This window comes from Hirundo rustica, chromosome 3 (assembly GCF_015227805.2).
Source record: "Hirundo rustica isolate bHirRus1 chromosome 3, bHirRus1.pri.v3, whole genome shotgun sequence".
NCBI classification, from domain to species: domain Eukaryota; kingdom Metazoa; phylum Chordata; class Aves; order Passeriformes; family Hirundinidae; genus Hirundo; species Hirundo rustica.
Genome location: NC_053452.1, coordinates 109,836,194 through 109,851,854, shown reverse-complemented (window position 1 = coordinate 109,851,854; position 15,661 = coordinate 109,836,194). Strand labels below are relative to the sequence as shown.

At 40.6% G+C, this 15,661-nt stretch overlaps 1 protein-coding gene across 7 annotated transcripts in view; it reads right to left on the bottom strand.

The window, feature by feature from the left end:
- The window catches only part of KLHL29 (kelch like family member 29), a 390,113-nt gene that overhangs the window by 63,777 nt on the left and 310,675 nt on the right, over positions 1-15,661 (bottom strand). For all 7 annotated transcript variants that reach the window (XM_058419935.1, XM_040059653.1, XM_040059657.1 and 4 more), the window contains one exon: positions 6,624-6,762. In XM_058419935.1, the coding sequence (XP_058275918.1) occupies positions 6,624-6,762 (139 nt within the window). The remainder of the gene's footprint in view (positions 1-6,623; positions 6,763-15,661) is intronic.

The window sequence follows — 15,661 nt, the reverse complement described above, 5'->3', positions numbered from 1 at the left end:
GAAGCTCAGCAATGCGCAAACAAAAAGAGGGCACTGTGATCAGATGTGATCATAACCTGGTCATATTAATTCAAATTCATCACCCCAATCCAGAAGTGGTTAATCCTTGGTGATATAACCAAAAGGACTGAACTACTGATCCCTGGAGCTACCTACAAGCAAGCTGGAGTTGGAGATTTGATTACCCTCATTTTAGGGCAAGACTGTCTTTTGGAATTGCCCCAAAAATGACAGTTTTCAAGAATAAGGCTCCTGTTTCTATGCCATGGAAGATTTTTTTCCTCTGTTGTCTTTGATTCATTGATCTTGAACTGCACCTTGTTAGATAACTGTTCCCTTTCACCCCCGAATTTTAACAGCGTTAAGCTTAGGCAGGACTGTTGGATGTAAGTAAATAGAGATAGGTCACTTGCACCAGCATCTTGAGAGACGTTGCATGACAGCTGCATGGCTTGTGGATGGGTACAGCTGGAGCAAGAGAGGTGATTAGTCTGTCATTCCTTGGGTAAGATTTGCAGCATTTGTGGTTGAGTCTAGAAATTACGGGAGCAAGAAGCCTCAGCTGCAGTAAACAGAGATGTTAGCAACAAGGGAGAGGAGTGAGAGGTACAGGGATCTGCTCGGTGACTCTGCAAACTGCTGCCATTACATGACACAATTTTACAGGCAGTAGTTTAATTTCTGTGCTGTACCTCAATGTTTGAAAAGGAGCCTTTCTGACTTTCTTGCCAGGGTTTCTCTTCAGAGTAGGGCACATTGCTCTGCTGCTCCTTGCAGAGCGGCATCCAGCCCAAGCCTCTCACCCTCCTAATCCACAGCTATGTGTGCGGGGCTGAAACAGCCAGGCTGTGACACCTGCGATGGGTTTTATGGCAGTGCAGAACACCAAAGTATATTTGTAAGCTGCCATTCATTTATGTAGAAGACCATACATTTTTGCCTGATGAAAACACATTTTCCAAGGTCTGGCAGCTCAGAAATTTGAAGCCCAGCAGGGAGCTCTGAGGGGCAGGCGGGCAGCTGCCCCGGCAGGCAGAGTGAGTGCAGTGCTCATGGAAATAGGCCACTGAGAGCAGGGGGCTGTGTCCCATGCCAAGATCTTGTGCCCAACACACAGCAATTACCACTGCCTCATTTAAGAGAAGAACTTTGTCCACAGCACAATTTACACCTGTCCCCTTGCAGTAAAAGGCGAAGATATTTTATATTCTCATGCAACCTCCCATTCTCATGGTTTAAATGGTTTAATAGAAACCCCTGGTGCTCTTTCTCTAGGCACAACGTACCTCTCCTGGCACCTGAAACAAGTGTCATATCTTTAACTCCCTACTTCTCTGTTTTCAACTACATGTTATAGTTTATTTCCACATTCACTCTGTTCTACAACAGAGCTGAAGTATGCAGATGTGGAAATGTTGCTCGCTCCTCTCCCAGAGTTAAAAGCAAGATTCTTAATAAGCAGGAAAACATGAAGGGGTCACTAAGAGTAGATTCTTCTTTCATCCCGCTGTTTCTCATTTTGGGTGTTTTAGAACGTAAACACAAACCAGACAGTCTGTTTTCCAGACACCTAAATGCTTCTGCAGTTTTGTCAGGCTGTTTCAGATGGATAGTGGCAGGTTTCTCTGTTGTGCATCCAAATGCTCCCTTTCACACAATGGTGTAAAATGCAGAATGACATCTTTGTCTTCTGCGTAGGTGTAAAGCAAGAGAATTTTGTCTTCTCACCCTAAATGCTTTAATTCTCCTGCCCTGCCTTCAAGGCCGCAGAGAGAACTTTATGAAAAAAAAATCTAAAATCTGAAGACTTGAAAAAGAGGCAGGGTATTGTGGAAAAGCAATTTGGCCATGAAGTCACTAGGTCTGCTTTATAGGAAAATAAGGATGAACATAGCAGGGCCAGATTACAATGCATCCAAAATACTGCTTCTTGTAACAGAATCTCTTTGTACGTAAGGCTTACTGTTCTATGCCAGTAGAATCAGACACCCAAGATGACTTAAAGATTAGAAAGCATCATTAAAATCTAATCTTGAAAATATAAAGCTTGTAGGACAAGATCTGCGTATCTTTAGCAACTGACCAGAGAGAAACCTACTTGTAAAAGCTTGCTTATAAAAGCAAACATTTTGGCCAAGAAGAGACTTTTATGTCAAGTGCTTCCTTTTAATAATGTCATCTTTGGTAAAAATTTCAGTACTCTGGGTTAAGAAGAAGAAAGCAGCAAATTAAAATATTCCGGTGAAACATTTCTTTGCTAAGGAAATATCAGAAATTCCATTTATTCAGCAGCTGCATTTGTCTATCCCAGATACATCTGGAAACAAAAAAGATGGCTCTTCATGGGATTTTCCATTCATTCCTTCCTCCCAGAACACACACCCCCCTCCGCACCACACCCACCTTCCACCATTTCTTCTAGGGCAGATACAAAAGGCAGAGCTCATTTCTTCCCTCACCCAAACTAAGAATGTTTTAAGTAAGAAAATCTATGCTCTGCAAGAGGCACATTTTGGAGATTTTGGAGATGCGCTTTTTGATGGATCTGGATCTGTCTTTTTTTTTTTTTCTGTGTACACATGTAAGTATAAATATGTGCCATTAAGAAAAACACTAGCTTCCATAAGAAATCATTCACGTCCTTTTAGTCAACTGTGATTCAGGCTGGGTGACTGGTCTTTCTTTCTGGGTCATGAAAAATAAGCACTTCCAGAAGGCAAATCATGCTATTTATTGTGAGATGAGGTGTATTGTCCTACCGACATTCCCCTCTTTCCTCCCAACTGCAGAGAAGCCTAGACAGACAGCTTAGGCTGGACCTCCGAAGGAAGCAATGGAACACCCATCATAAATTCACTGTCTGTGCAAATCACTCTCTCTTTTATAGTAAAGACGGATGGACTCCTCCTTCACTTCACTGCAGACTGCAGTAACAGTCAAGAAGGTGAGGTTAGATTCAACCTGCCTTAGATGCCAACCCTGGATCTAAATGTTGGTTAGCTAACATGAGACATAAGCATCTCTCATTGGTCTGGGGGCCCTGCCTGCACACAGGAACCTGAATTTGGAGAAAAAGATCCTTCAGGAAGCCTTCAAGGTCCTTCTCTTCATTCTCTGTATCATAAATTAAGCCCTTGCTTTGAGATGGCTGATTCCATGAGTAGCAAAGTCAAGCAGGCTGGAGTCAATGTGACTGACAGTGCACTCAAAGGACGTAAGATTGCCTTTTGGGGACAGTGCCTCAATCCAGCTGCTGTTTATCATCCATGTTCTCCTGAAGCCCTATACTGCAGTAGCCCTGAACGGATCCTCTGAATCTCACCTTTCTCCCTTCGTGGGCACAGGGATGTGGAACAGGTATCAGGAATATTTCACACCTGCTATTCCTAATACACCTTTTCAGATGAATCTGCACTGAAAAGGGCTGAGGCTGTTTTCCACGGTCAGTTGCTGTTGGGAGAGATGAACACCAAATCCTGGCTTAGGCTTGAGTGCTGTGCAGCTTCTGACAGGGATGACCTGTTTCCAAAACAGGTGCCTGGTATGGTGCCGAGCTCAGGCTCAAGACTGGATTAAACCAAGCTCAAAATGGCTCATATATTTGAAAGATAAATCACATGGAATGGAGAATTTTCTGGATGAGGAGCAGAATGCGCAGCACAGGATTAGCCATTTTCTGAGAAACTAAAGAGGCTTCAAAATGCACTCTCATTACCAAATTTGTTTAGTAAATAACTTTAGAATTGTTTTGGACAATCAAACCTGGTTATAATTTTTTTATCAGCGCAATAAAAGCAACATATTTTCTTCCCTGCTATGACTAACTCTCAACAAATAGCTTTCCCCAAGATGAGCAATAACTCTAGTTCTATTATGGTTTTTATTTGTATTTTGGTTTTATTTTGAGAAAGAAATAATTGATCTTATTTGATTTTGAACATTTCTCTTTTATTCTTTTGAGACACTACTTGCTATTCTACCATCAGATACCAACTTGAATGCATAGCTGAATCAATGGCAGAATATGAGGTTAATAATAACCAGCCTGTGGCAAATAATAAGTAGAAGTAAATATTCAGAAAGATTCTATTTCTGCATGTTTCTATAGATGCACATAGCACCTTCATGAATAGATAATATTTTCATTGATGCTTCTGGTGACACATTGGTGCCTTTGGTTGGAATGACACTAGGGTTTAACCCTGGCTTGCACTGATTGAAATGGCCTTTCTGTTCTATTTAATATAAAGAGATCTCTTTTATTCTTTAAGAAAAACTGCCATTTCTTGTTTTGATTTCTATAACAACACAAGGAGTGCAATATAAATCACATAAAGCTTTAAGTGCTGTCTCAAAGGAGCCGCTAACAAATATCATAGAAGATTCTAGATGTATTGTATCTGTAAACATCTTAACTCTATGAACTATAGTGATTCTGTATTATTAAGGGCATGATCCCACAAAAAACTGAGTGCCTCTTGCAATCCGAGCCCTTAACTTCCATGGGATTTCAGAAAGGACAAGGCTTTACACTGCAAACATCCTACAAGAATAAGTCTTTAGAAATTCTACCCCATAGCCCTAAGTTTATTGTCCCACAAAGACACATTTGCTCAGTTTACAGGTGAATATTTATTTTTCTCACCTGACAGTTTTGCAAACTCAACTTGACAACAAGCTGAATTTTTTCTTATTCAAGCATCATCATCAGTAATAAAGGTATTTTTGCCTTGGATACACCTGTGCAACTTCATTAGCCTCCATTAAGGTTACACGTGTGCAACTGAGGTTATATATGGAAGGATATATAACTGGGATGGAGAGACCTAATGGTGGACACAAATTGACCTCTGGAATAGTTATTGCTGCTGATGATGTGAAAGAATGCAAAAAGTGGTGAGTTTAGCAAACAGGCTAAACCTTCCATTATGTTTTTCTTGTAATGCATGCAAACCTTATGTAGGCTGCTGAAAGAAAATATTTGCTGAAATCTAGGCTTTTGATTTCACAAAATCTAGGGTTTTAGTTTTTTTTATATTGTTTTAACTAATTTCACAAGAGAACAGTGTTCAATCTAACATATATCTCCATTTAATAACTAAATAATAAAGCAGCAAGATTTGTCAGTGTGCTTCTAGAAATAGATGCTGCCTGGTGACTTCTGCACACAAGCAGATAACAAATGACAAAATCCAAATGACAGACTTCAGACAGTCAGTGATTTGGTTTCTGTAAGCTGGTTCTATGATTTTTCTTTTCCTGTAGACTCTACTCTTTATCACCCTGAAAAGCATATACTGTAGCCTTAACAATTAAATAATAATGACCAGACAGAAGAGAAAGGACAGGAGAGATCTGGCATAGCTACTGCTAGCAATCATTGGATTTACAGAGGGGAAAAGACATGCTTCCTAGGCCAACATATTTTTTATGAATAATTGATAAGGCAGTCAGTACAGTTATATCACAGAAATGTAATATATATCCATAATTATAGAACCAGCTTTGTGCAAAAGGACACAATACACTGAAAGGAGATACCAGCCAATATGCCATCCTGAAATAAAATACAGTCACTATTGTGTTAGTTGGCAAAATTTAAATACAGGATTTGAAGCAAGCAAAATGTTCTTTAATCCCATTTTTTAGCACAGTCCAGGTTCAGTCTGCTCAGGAAAATACTGCAAGGCAAAATCAGCAGCTGCATTAATTTGCTGATGATTGAGAGAAAAATGAAAGTTATCCTCGTTCTTTTTTTCTCCCTACTTGCTACTCTAACTTACTAATAATACGAGAGCACCAATTCATTCTTATGCAAGTATATGAAGCATACAAATTGAAAAATCAATGTAATGGAAAAAAAAGATTATCATGCACTGTTTAGAATCAATCAGCTAGAAACAGAGGGGGGGAAATGCGAAGGTGGAGACATGATGTTTAGAAAATGTACATACTGTTCCTACCCTAAGCTGAAGTGCTTGTATGAAAAAGCTACTGTTATTCCAACGTGCGGACCAAGCTACATTTTGACCAGAAAATCATCTTATTTCCAATTTTTTCTAGAGAAATTAATCAGTTGTCTTTTCTTCTTTTAAAGGTCCCCAATTAAGAAAAATATGAATTCCTTTGCCCATAAAAGCCACACAAAACTATGTAACAAAGATTTCAGGGTGAAGGGATTACAGTACTCCAAATGCTTTACTTGCACAATGTCTCAGCACCGTTCACCTGAACGCTGATGGCTTTTTGCAGCCTGAAGCACAGACTTTTGTCATGTGTGACAGAGTCCCTTGCAAACATTGACAGCAGTAGTTTTTAGTTGTGGACTGAATCACCATTAGCAGTGGAGTTTAAATGTTAGATCTCTCAGTGGTGGAACACTTTCTTCAGCCAAAACCAGCCTCTACTCATCAGAAATAATTACACTGTACGAGTCAGATGTGTAACAAATGGATCTGAGTCTCAGTTTGGAAATACATTCAGAGGAGGTGGAAAGAATGGCTACTGGCTCTGTGACAGGAGATTCAATCTTCATAAACCTGCAAGAGAGGGGAGGAAAAAAAAGCGACACAAATGCGCCCTACAAAAGAACAGAGCAGATCACAGCTGGAAGGAAGGCAAACCTTTTAATCAGGTCCTTGAAATACAAGCTGCAGGAAGCTAGAACATTTTGGTGGACTTCAAACTCTTTGCCTTCAACAATAATTTTCAGGTCTGTAAACTCTTTCGCTCTGCGTTGCTGGTTCAACTCCTTCAACATTTCTGCAGAACAGAGAAGACAGACAGTGCCAGGGTTCCCATTAAGAGTTTTTTTTATTTTTACTTTTTACTTTTCTTTTTTTTTTTTTTTGTAAAGAAGTAGAGAAACAGGAAACAATTTATATCTTTTGTTGTTAAGATTGGCTCAACACAGACAGTCAGAAGTTACAAACATAACATATTAAAAAAAAGGAAAAAGAAAAAAGCAGGAACCAGTAGGTCTAAACAACTGAAATATATATACACAGGAAAAAAAAAAAAAAAAACCCCCAAAAAAAACCCCAAAAAATTCCTAAATTTGGAAGGGTTAAAAATGAAAATAAAATATTTCAGCATTAGCAAATCAGAAACACAGAGAATGCATTATCACAGAAATATTAAAATAATTTCTTACAATCAAAATCAAGAGCTAATGAATTTCTATCCAAATGGAAATAAGTTTTGAACATACTACAATAATACTAGTAAAAATGGCATTATGATGCAATATGAACTGGATATGGGTCAAAATAATAAAACCACAAGACCTGCAAAAATAACTTATCCTTAACATAGTAAAAATGTGTTAAGCCTCTCAGTTAACATAAAAAAAGCAGTTCTAAATAATATATAAATTACAGTACATAGAAAATTAGCTAAATTAACAATGCACCTTGCAATATACCTCAGCTATACAGACTACAATTGTATATGTTTCAGAACTACTTTAAAAGCATCCTCATGATAAAAAAAAATCTCATGCAGAGAATAAATGATTGCCTTTTATAGCAATTCCTATTTTTTGCACTCCAAGGATTTTTACCATCACAGCATTTTTATTTTTTAGCCTTCAATGGCTTCATTTACAGCAACAATCAACTTTCACACATCATGAAAGAATCATAATGATTAAAATAACCTATGAAAGTGTTTCCATCCTGCAATAAAGCACCTACCTTGCGTGATGCCTCCTTTTATAGAGCCTATTGGTGCTAACAGAATGAAATGATAGCATGCCACTTCATGTGAGGATGTGAACTACTAAGCAGCCCACATGTTTTATATGCTGCCTGGACTTTTAAGGCTAAGACTTCCCTCCAACTTTGCAGACCAAAGTGGCTATCAGGATGAATAATATACTTTTCATGTGGGCAATAGCCTAGTGGTTCAGAAGCCAGTGATCAAGATGACAGAAGAGCTGATTTTAAATACTAAAGGACTTTGGCTTTATTTTATGTTTGCAATAGGTCAAGGTTCTCATTTCCTCAGTGTAACACCCTGAACACATTCCTCTTCAGACAGATCTGTAAATCAACAACAGTTCCTTACATGAGTCCTTACATGAAGTAAAAGGGACCTCAAGGGTGTGTAACTCTAACTGTGCCCAGAGTTACTGACAGGCTTGAGCAAGAGCTGCCAAAGCACTGCCAAAGGGTCTCATGGTGAAACCCAGACCCAAATAATCCCTGTGCTCTCCTGCTTCCCCAAGGTAACTCAACAGGAAACATTTCAGCCAAGCACTAGTGTTTAATGACACAAAAGCATGCAAATATACAACTGTTTAATAAAAAGAAATTGAAGCTTTCCCAAGCCCCAACATCTGTGGTGCATATTTTTCAGGCCTAAGTAAATAAATGTCACCTTGCACATTTATGTCTTTTTAATGGAAACACAGTAGTGTCTGAAAGGCTAATTATTCTATGCTGAAATGGGTCAGTGCTCTCCAGAGAGCAAGCAGATCATTAGAGAGGGCACAGAAATAACAGCAGGCTTTTTTTCAGATCTATAATAGGGGAAAATAAACCACTCTGTCCTGTGGGTGCTATAGCAGGGACTATTTTTAACAAATTCAGCTGAGGTAAAGCACAGTGATACATTTTGAGCGAAACCTAAAATGGGATCTGAATGTCGACTCCTGGGCAGGGGAGTCTCAGGCTTTTGCTAGAGGTGTGATACCTGAAGTCTCACTGCACAATGAACACTTTGGGCCCCAACTAAAGACCAAGGATGGTTTGGGCACAAGGGATGTTATACTTTATTGAAGGCCAAAGTGACTGAGGTCTCTGGTTTCACAGAAACAGCACGAGGTGCTTTATCAGTTGCATATATTTATGGAGGAAGCATTGTTCTGTCCCTTTTCATATATGAACATTTTTTTTCCCCTTTCTCTCTCATGGTCCATTTTCCCACTTTCATTTATAACAACGACATTTTCCTCACACCAATTTCCTATCATTTCATGTCTTAAAGACTGTTACTTTTCCCTCTAAACTTTCTGATACACTCTCCCCTTTTCAAATTTACCCAACCGCTGTTCTTGACCTCCATTTGCACTTTTCCAAGTTCCTATTCAACTTCCATTTCTCTTGTATCTGTGACTTTACAACCCTCCTTGCAGAGGCCTTTCAGGACAAGGGCGCCATCCATGACTAAGTCATACAAGTCTAAGATTACGCTCATACAAAGTGTCAATCTCCACCTCACCTCATTCCATCTCCCTCTTTTAAAGCTCATAATCAATTATTATGGTGTTCAAAGGGCACAACTGTATGAATAGCAACTGCACAGATGGATCCTGTGGGAGGGGAGAGGAGAGGAGAGGAGAGGAGAGGAGAGGAGAGGAGAGGAGAGGAGAGGAGAGGAGAGGAGAGGAGAGGAGAGGAGAGGAGAGGAGAGGAGAGGAGAGGAGAGGAGAGGAGAGGAGAGGAGAGGAGAGGAGAGGAGAGGAGAGGAGAGGAGAGGAGAGGAGAGGAGAGGAGAGAGTTTAGGTGTACTCTTGAATGGACTAGGGGTTTTAGGAAGTGAGCTCAGGGTAAGCAGGACAGTACAGACCATCCTTGAACTCCTGACTGTGGCGAAGATTACTGAGAAACAAGAAATAAAGCTCAGCCCCTGTACCTATTGATGCTGTGATCTCTGTGCTGCCTCCAGTACTGTGAGAGCTGGTTTGAGCATCTAAGTCCCCAAACAGCTCCCACAGGTAATCGGCTCATTATTCTGGACTTGCTGAGCACCCTTTAATTACACTCAGTCCTGGGCACAGCTTCTATCTATGCTCTTTACACACTTGAATGTGCTTTATGCTGCATTCATTCATTAAGGGATGCAAACCAGAAAACAGGTCTGGAGCAGCGATGCAATTTGGCTCATAAAAGCCCAGAAATCAGAACAAGTTCTAATCAGAAACCGAAGCTTCTCTTTTTCCTGCAGACATTTGGAGGCCGTGATTCTCTCCTTTTCCCCCTAAATTGTTATAGTGCTGTCCACAGAGAGATGACTATGAACTGTCCTGAATTTTTGCAGCTCAGTATCTGAACTAGAAAGAGAGGCAGGTGGAAAGGAGAAGGAAGTCAGGAGACTGCACTGATTCATCGATCTTCCTCGCTCAGGCTCCTTTGTATTACTAAATAACTAGCAGGCATTAGTATTGGACACAAGGTTACATCAGAATGGGCCCTCATTCTCAGAGTATTTGCAATGCTCACGCTGTGCTTAGCCAGGCATTAATGATTTATGAGGACTCAGGATGAGTTGCAAAACAAATTTTTTCACCAGGTAATAATGCCTGCCGATGAGTTGTAAAAGAAGAGACAACACAGTGCAGTCCTGGCAGTGAAAAATGACCTCAGCTGACTCCTACTAGTCCCTCTTCTGGGCTCCTCCTAATTTTCAGCATTTCCTCAAACAAGTGGAATTTCCTGAAACCTTCAAAATGGGATGTGCTGGGAATTTCCTACTGGTTATTTATTCCTCTAATTTCTTTGTCCTAATGGACTTTATTTTCTTTGTATTTTTTTTTTTTTTCCTTTCCCCTCATTTGACTATTTGTTTAATTAAGAGACCCAGGTAAAAATGAAGTGCAAGGACAGTTAAGGTGCAAGGTTTCAGCAGGGTGAGCACTGATGTTTCTTCCCCTCAGTGAATCACAGTCACTGCTCTGGGATTTTCCCTTCTTGCCACAGGTGCACCACACACATTGGAATGAGATTTTGAAACCAAGCCATTCCTTCCTGTCCCCTCCTTCACTAGAGATGCTAAATCATTCTCAGTGAAAGACTGGTTGAATACTTTCTTCATAAAGAACTGCACAAGAGACACCCCAAAATTACATGAGCTATGTAGTGGCTGAACCTAAAGGGGACTTGACCTGAAACCTGTAACTGAACATCCCTGTGGAGCTTGAGAAAGGCAGCATTTTCTGTCTTGCCATTATCACTGCTTGGGGGCATTTAATATAATTATATTGAGAGTCCCAGAGACAATATAGGTCAGAAGGTGTAAGTGACTTTCCTCAGGTCAGGAACAGAGCCAGGAAGAACTTAGAAGCTTTGATTCTTGGTCCCCAGCTCCAGCCATCACACCACATTTTCTCCCTGTTAATTAATGGACAAATTACAAATTAAACTGAAGAGCTCCCAAGCTTTGGATCAAATACAGGACCAAGCACAGCTGTGTAATAGTGTAGATCAAGTAAAGGGAAAAGACATTATATAGTGAATATTTTTTAAAATTACTTATAAGAAGAAATGAAAAAGAACAAGGAACTTATTCCCAAAGTTTATTTATTCTGTATTTTAGGCACAGTGAAGACTGGATACTTAAAGATCCTCTCTAATGCACACTCCCATGGCACAATGGAAGCTCTCAGGTTTCTTTCCATTTTTAATAAAGTACTCTTTACTTAAATTCTAGTAGATAAAGCTTTAAAAGGGGGCAGCAAGAACTAAAATACAATGCGCCATAAAATATGGAAGAATCATTTTTGCAAACAGCTTATTTTAAAATAACTTACTTGGGAAAACTAACCACACATAAAACTGCAAAGTGTAATTGATGAAACACCGCTAATTATTCTTGTGAGGAATGTGCAAGAGACCAGCGCTTGCTCACACAGGCTCATGCTTTCATCATTGGGACAGAAAATGTGGGAAAGCCAAGAAAAGTTACTAGGAGGAAAATCCAACTACCTTCTTCCCTTAATAAGTATGGAGATTAATTCCCAAGGTTATGCTCTAGTTATACAAAACAATATATTCAACCAATAAGCGCCAGCACTGCCCACACTTGCTTATTTTTATAGTGGCAGAGTACGGGTAGATACAAGAAACTATATCATGAAGCAGAAGATCTAGAAGTCAAACAAGAGCTGTGAGTGCAGGAAGGAGTTTACCATGGTGAACCCTTCCCACATGAACCACACAAGAACTAAGGATGTTTTGCCACTTTGACAAGTCTCTCATTCCCCTCACCACACCATGCACAGACACACAGAGAACCCCAAAGCCTGCAGAGTATCTCAATAACCTGATGAATGTACCCTCGTACTATTGATACATGCCTCAAAGCAGCTGCAGAGAGGTGACACCTCCATGTCCAGCTGCCTCCTTAGGCCGGGCTGATGAAGTTAAGCAGGCAAACTTGGCACTGCTGTTCTCTACTCCTCCCAACACCCTGACCTGGCAGACCAGGATGAACATCACCCATCCCTTAAGGCCTCTCATGATGTTCAGGATGGGGGTTAGTTATTTGTTGGCAAATACGAAAATTTGCTACAGCATATTCCCTGTGATGTGAAGACAAGCACACACCTCTGGAGAACAGCTTTTTACTTGCGACTGAGGGTAAGAAATAGGTCCTTTAATCTCCTTTGTCCTGAAAGGAAAAGGGATAGGGAAATGAGTGAAGCCTAGTGAGAATCACTAACAGATGAGGATATTTCAGATCACAGAATAGCCTGAGTTGGAAGGGACCCACAAAGATCATTGAGTCCAGCTCCCAGCCCTGCACAGGACAGCCCCAAGAATCATAACATGTGCCTGAGAGCATTGTCTGAACACTTCCTGAACTCTGTCAGGCTTGGTGCCGTAACCACTGCTCTGGGAAGCCTCTTCCAGTGTCCAACCACCCTCTGGGGGAAGAACCCCTGTGATCTTCAGCTTCCCTTCTGGACCCTGAAGATTATACATCCAGTTACCTGGACTGTCTCTGCAATCAAATAGAGACAGAGCTCGTCTCAGGCACAAGGCAATCAGTTCTGTGTGCTTAGACAGGTAGGATGTACTGTGTCTCCCCAGGGATTACCAAGGGAGATTAAATAATTAGTTGGGACCAGACAGTTCTTTCTTTCTTTCTTTCCTTCTTCTTTTCCCACCCCCCCCCCCCCCCCCCCCCGAAGGAGACTACTAACATATTCAAGATAAATAATTCCACCTTGATTTTCTTATTTGATCTCAATTTCAGCTGAACTACTTTACCAAGAGCAGAAGGAGGGTATAAGAAAGCTGGGACCGCCTGTGCAAGGATCCTTTATCAGAGAGAGGGGGAGGCAGACAAACGGTGAAGCACTCTCACTCTGGACTGAACTGCAAAGAGCCAAGGCTGCTAAAGGCTTGGGATGGAGGTGCAAAATACTGTCTGCATGATACTGGTGTGCCCAGTCTCCTCTCACAGTCTCTATTTGTTATGGCGTTTCCACCGGACACCATCCTGCACTCAAGGCACGTGAAAATGCTCAACTGGTTCTGGATAGCTCCTGCATATTTTGCTTTTCTAAGCCCTTAAGCAAGATAAAATGAACTGAGAAAAGCTCAATACTGAATATGAGCACGGCAAGGCCATGCCCTGATGAGTCTGTGCTACCCAGCTACCCACCCTGGTGAAGATAAGAGCATATGCTGATGGAAAGGTATCACTCCTGGCACAGCTACACCAGCCCCTGAACAAAGCCAACAGGAGTCATCTTCTGCTGGGTTTTGTCAGCACAGCAATGTGAAACGCAAGGTGTGAAGTTGTCACACTCCAAGCTGATACAGCCATGGCAGTAGGACTTTGTAGCGCAGACCAACCTGTCTAGATCTTCGTTGTGTTGACACTGTTAGACACCTGTGCTGCTAGAGAAAACAGTAACAGATGCTGGAGAGTTGGAAAATATTTTTTACATCCTGCTGAACACTGCGTGTGTGGCTGTATATGACAATTCTACTCGAAGGATTGTTGGCAATGTGATGCCCTGTTGTGCTAAACAATTTTTTGTCGTTCACGAAGGCAAATTCTTCTCACCTTATGATGAGAAAGGGTCAGCAAAGTCAGCTGTGGTGATTACTCTCTTGAGGAAGACAAACTGCAACTCTACGTGTAAATGGAACCTTTCTAAATATACTGAAAACTCAGGGAAGTCACTGCATCATGTTTTGAAACTAATTTTCAGGCTATTATCATCACTGGAACTGACATGAGGAGGTACCTCAAGGCTGCCTTCACACATTACAGAGTTGATATTTCCTTATATTAGGCCATAGAACTATTTCAACATATTTTCTGATTGCATTCAGAGACAAACTACACCCTTAATCTCTAGGGGGAAAAACCCCCGAAGCTTCAGATACAACTTTAGAGAGATATTGGCACCATAGTTATGATTTAGAATAATAAAAAAAGGAGTCTGGGGGCTAGAATGCCTTTGCTGCTTTGATTTATGAGGTAAAGTCTTCTATGGTATCCATGCCTGATAATTTATAATCAAACAGGGTTACAAATGCAGAATGAGCCTAAATGACCGGGTTTGAAAATGAACTGCATTTATAGTACATATATGGATGCAAAGAACGAGAAAAGAATACAGTAACAATTTGATCTCTTTCATTTTCCAATGCACACTGGGATCCATGTAAGGAAAGGCAGCAAGACCAAAGGACCCAGCATAAAAATACTCACTGAGATGCTGAGATAAAGATGTAGCTTCCTATATCAGGATCTGCTGGGTTTTTTTCACGATTCACCCCTGATTAAATACAAAGGTGGCTGCAGCCTGTTCTCTATTGGCCAAGGCAAACAAAGCCCAGGAGATCCCAGCAAGCTGCCAGCCTGGTCCCCCCTCCACATACAACATGCCACTATGTCAGTTAGCACTGTAACTTGATTTCCAGGCAGACAATAATTTTCTCTGGAGACAAAATGAGAGAGACAGGAACAAAGAGAAGAGAAAAAACAACACAATCTGTGAGCACTGGAAATGCAGAATAGCCCAGATTCAAAGGGAAATTTAGCCCTGATTGTTTTATTTACTAGCAGGCAGACCTGAATATCAATCCACATTTAAGGGAAGGCTAAAATATTTATTACTACATCGTCTGGGATGGATTCAGTATTATGCTAATTGCTTGTAGCAGAAGACTAAGAGAGAGCTTTTGGACTTTTTTGATCTTTTTATGTAGTGCAAGGCACTAGCTAAACGTTTACCAATTTTGAAGGCTTTGAACAAGCAACACTCATCTGTGAAATGGATGGTGTGATCACCAACAGGCTCCTGACACGGCAGCACCAGTGAAACACTGACCAGTTTTGGTGCCAGTTGTGTGTTAGCAGCAGCCATAGGCACATTTCACCACCAGCCGGCAAACAAAACACTTGTGTTCCAAAAGAAAAAAAAAAGACAGGTTTCTGAAAACGAATCAGTGATGTATCCAGAGCAAATTGCATCTATTAGACAAAAAAAACCCCAAAATACCAAAATTCTAGGGTAAAAGACCTGACAATCAAGGACTTCAAAGTACTTAACATACAGTAATTAGCAAGGATGAGGCTGCTTCTCTGCCCATTGTAAACAAAGCAGCGCTGCCCAGCTTCAACAGGGGCAGGGCTTAAGCTTTTCAAAAAATGTACATAAGTGTAAGCAACATAAGTCTTTGAAATACATTTTTATTAGCCAGTGGTAATGCACATATTTTCTAGCATTCACATACTGCTGTTCAGGATGCCTAATGAAAGCAAATAAAAGCATTTAAATCTTGGGCACTGAAATCTCACCCTTTCAGAAGATATTATACAACATCTATAAATAACAAAGTATTAAATCTCACTATAGGCCCATATACTCCGTGGATGCTTTAGTACCAGGCATGTGTGTCACCGAGACATACAAAGC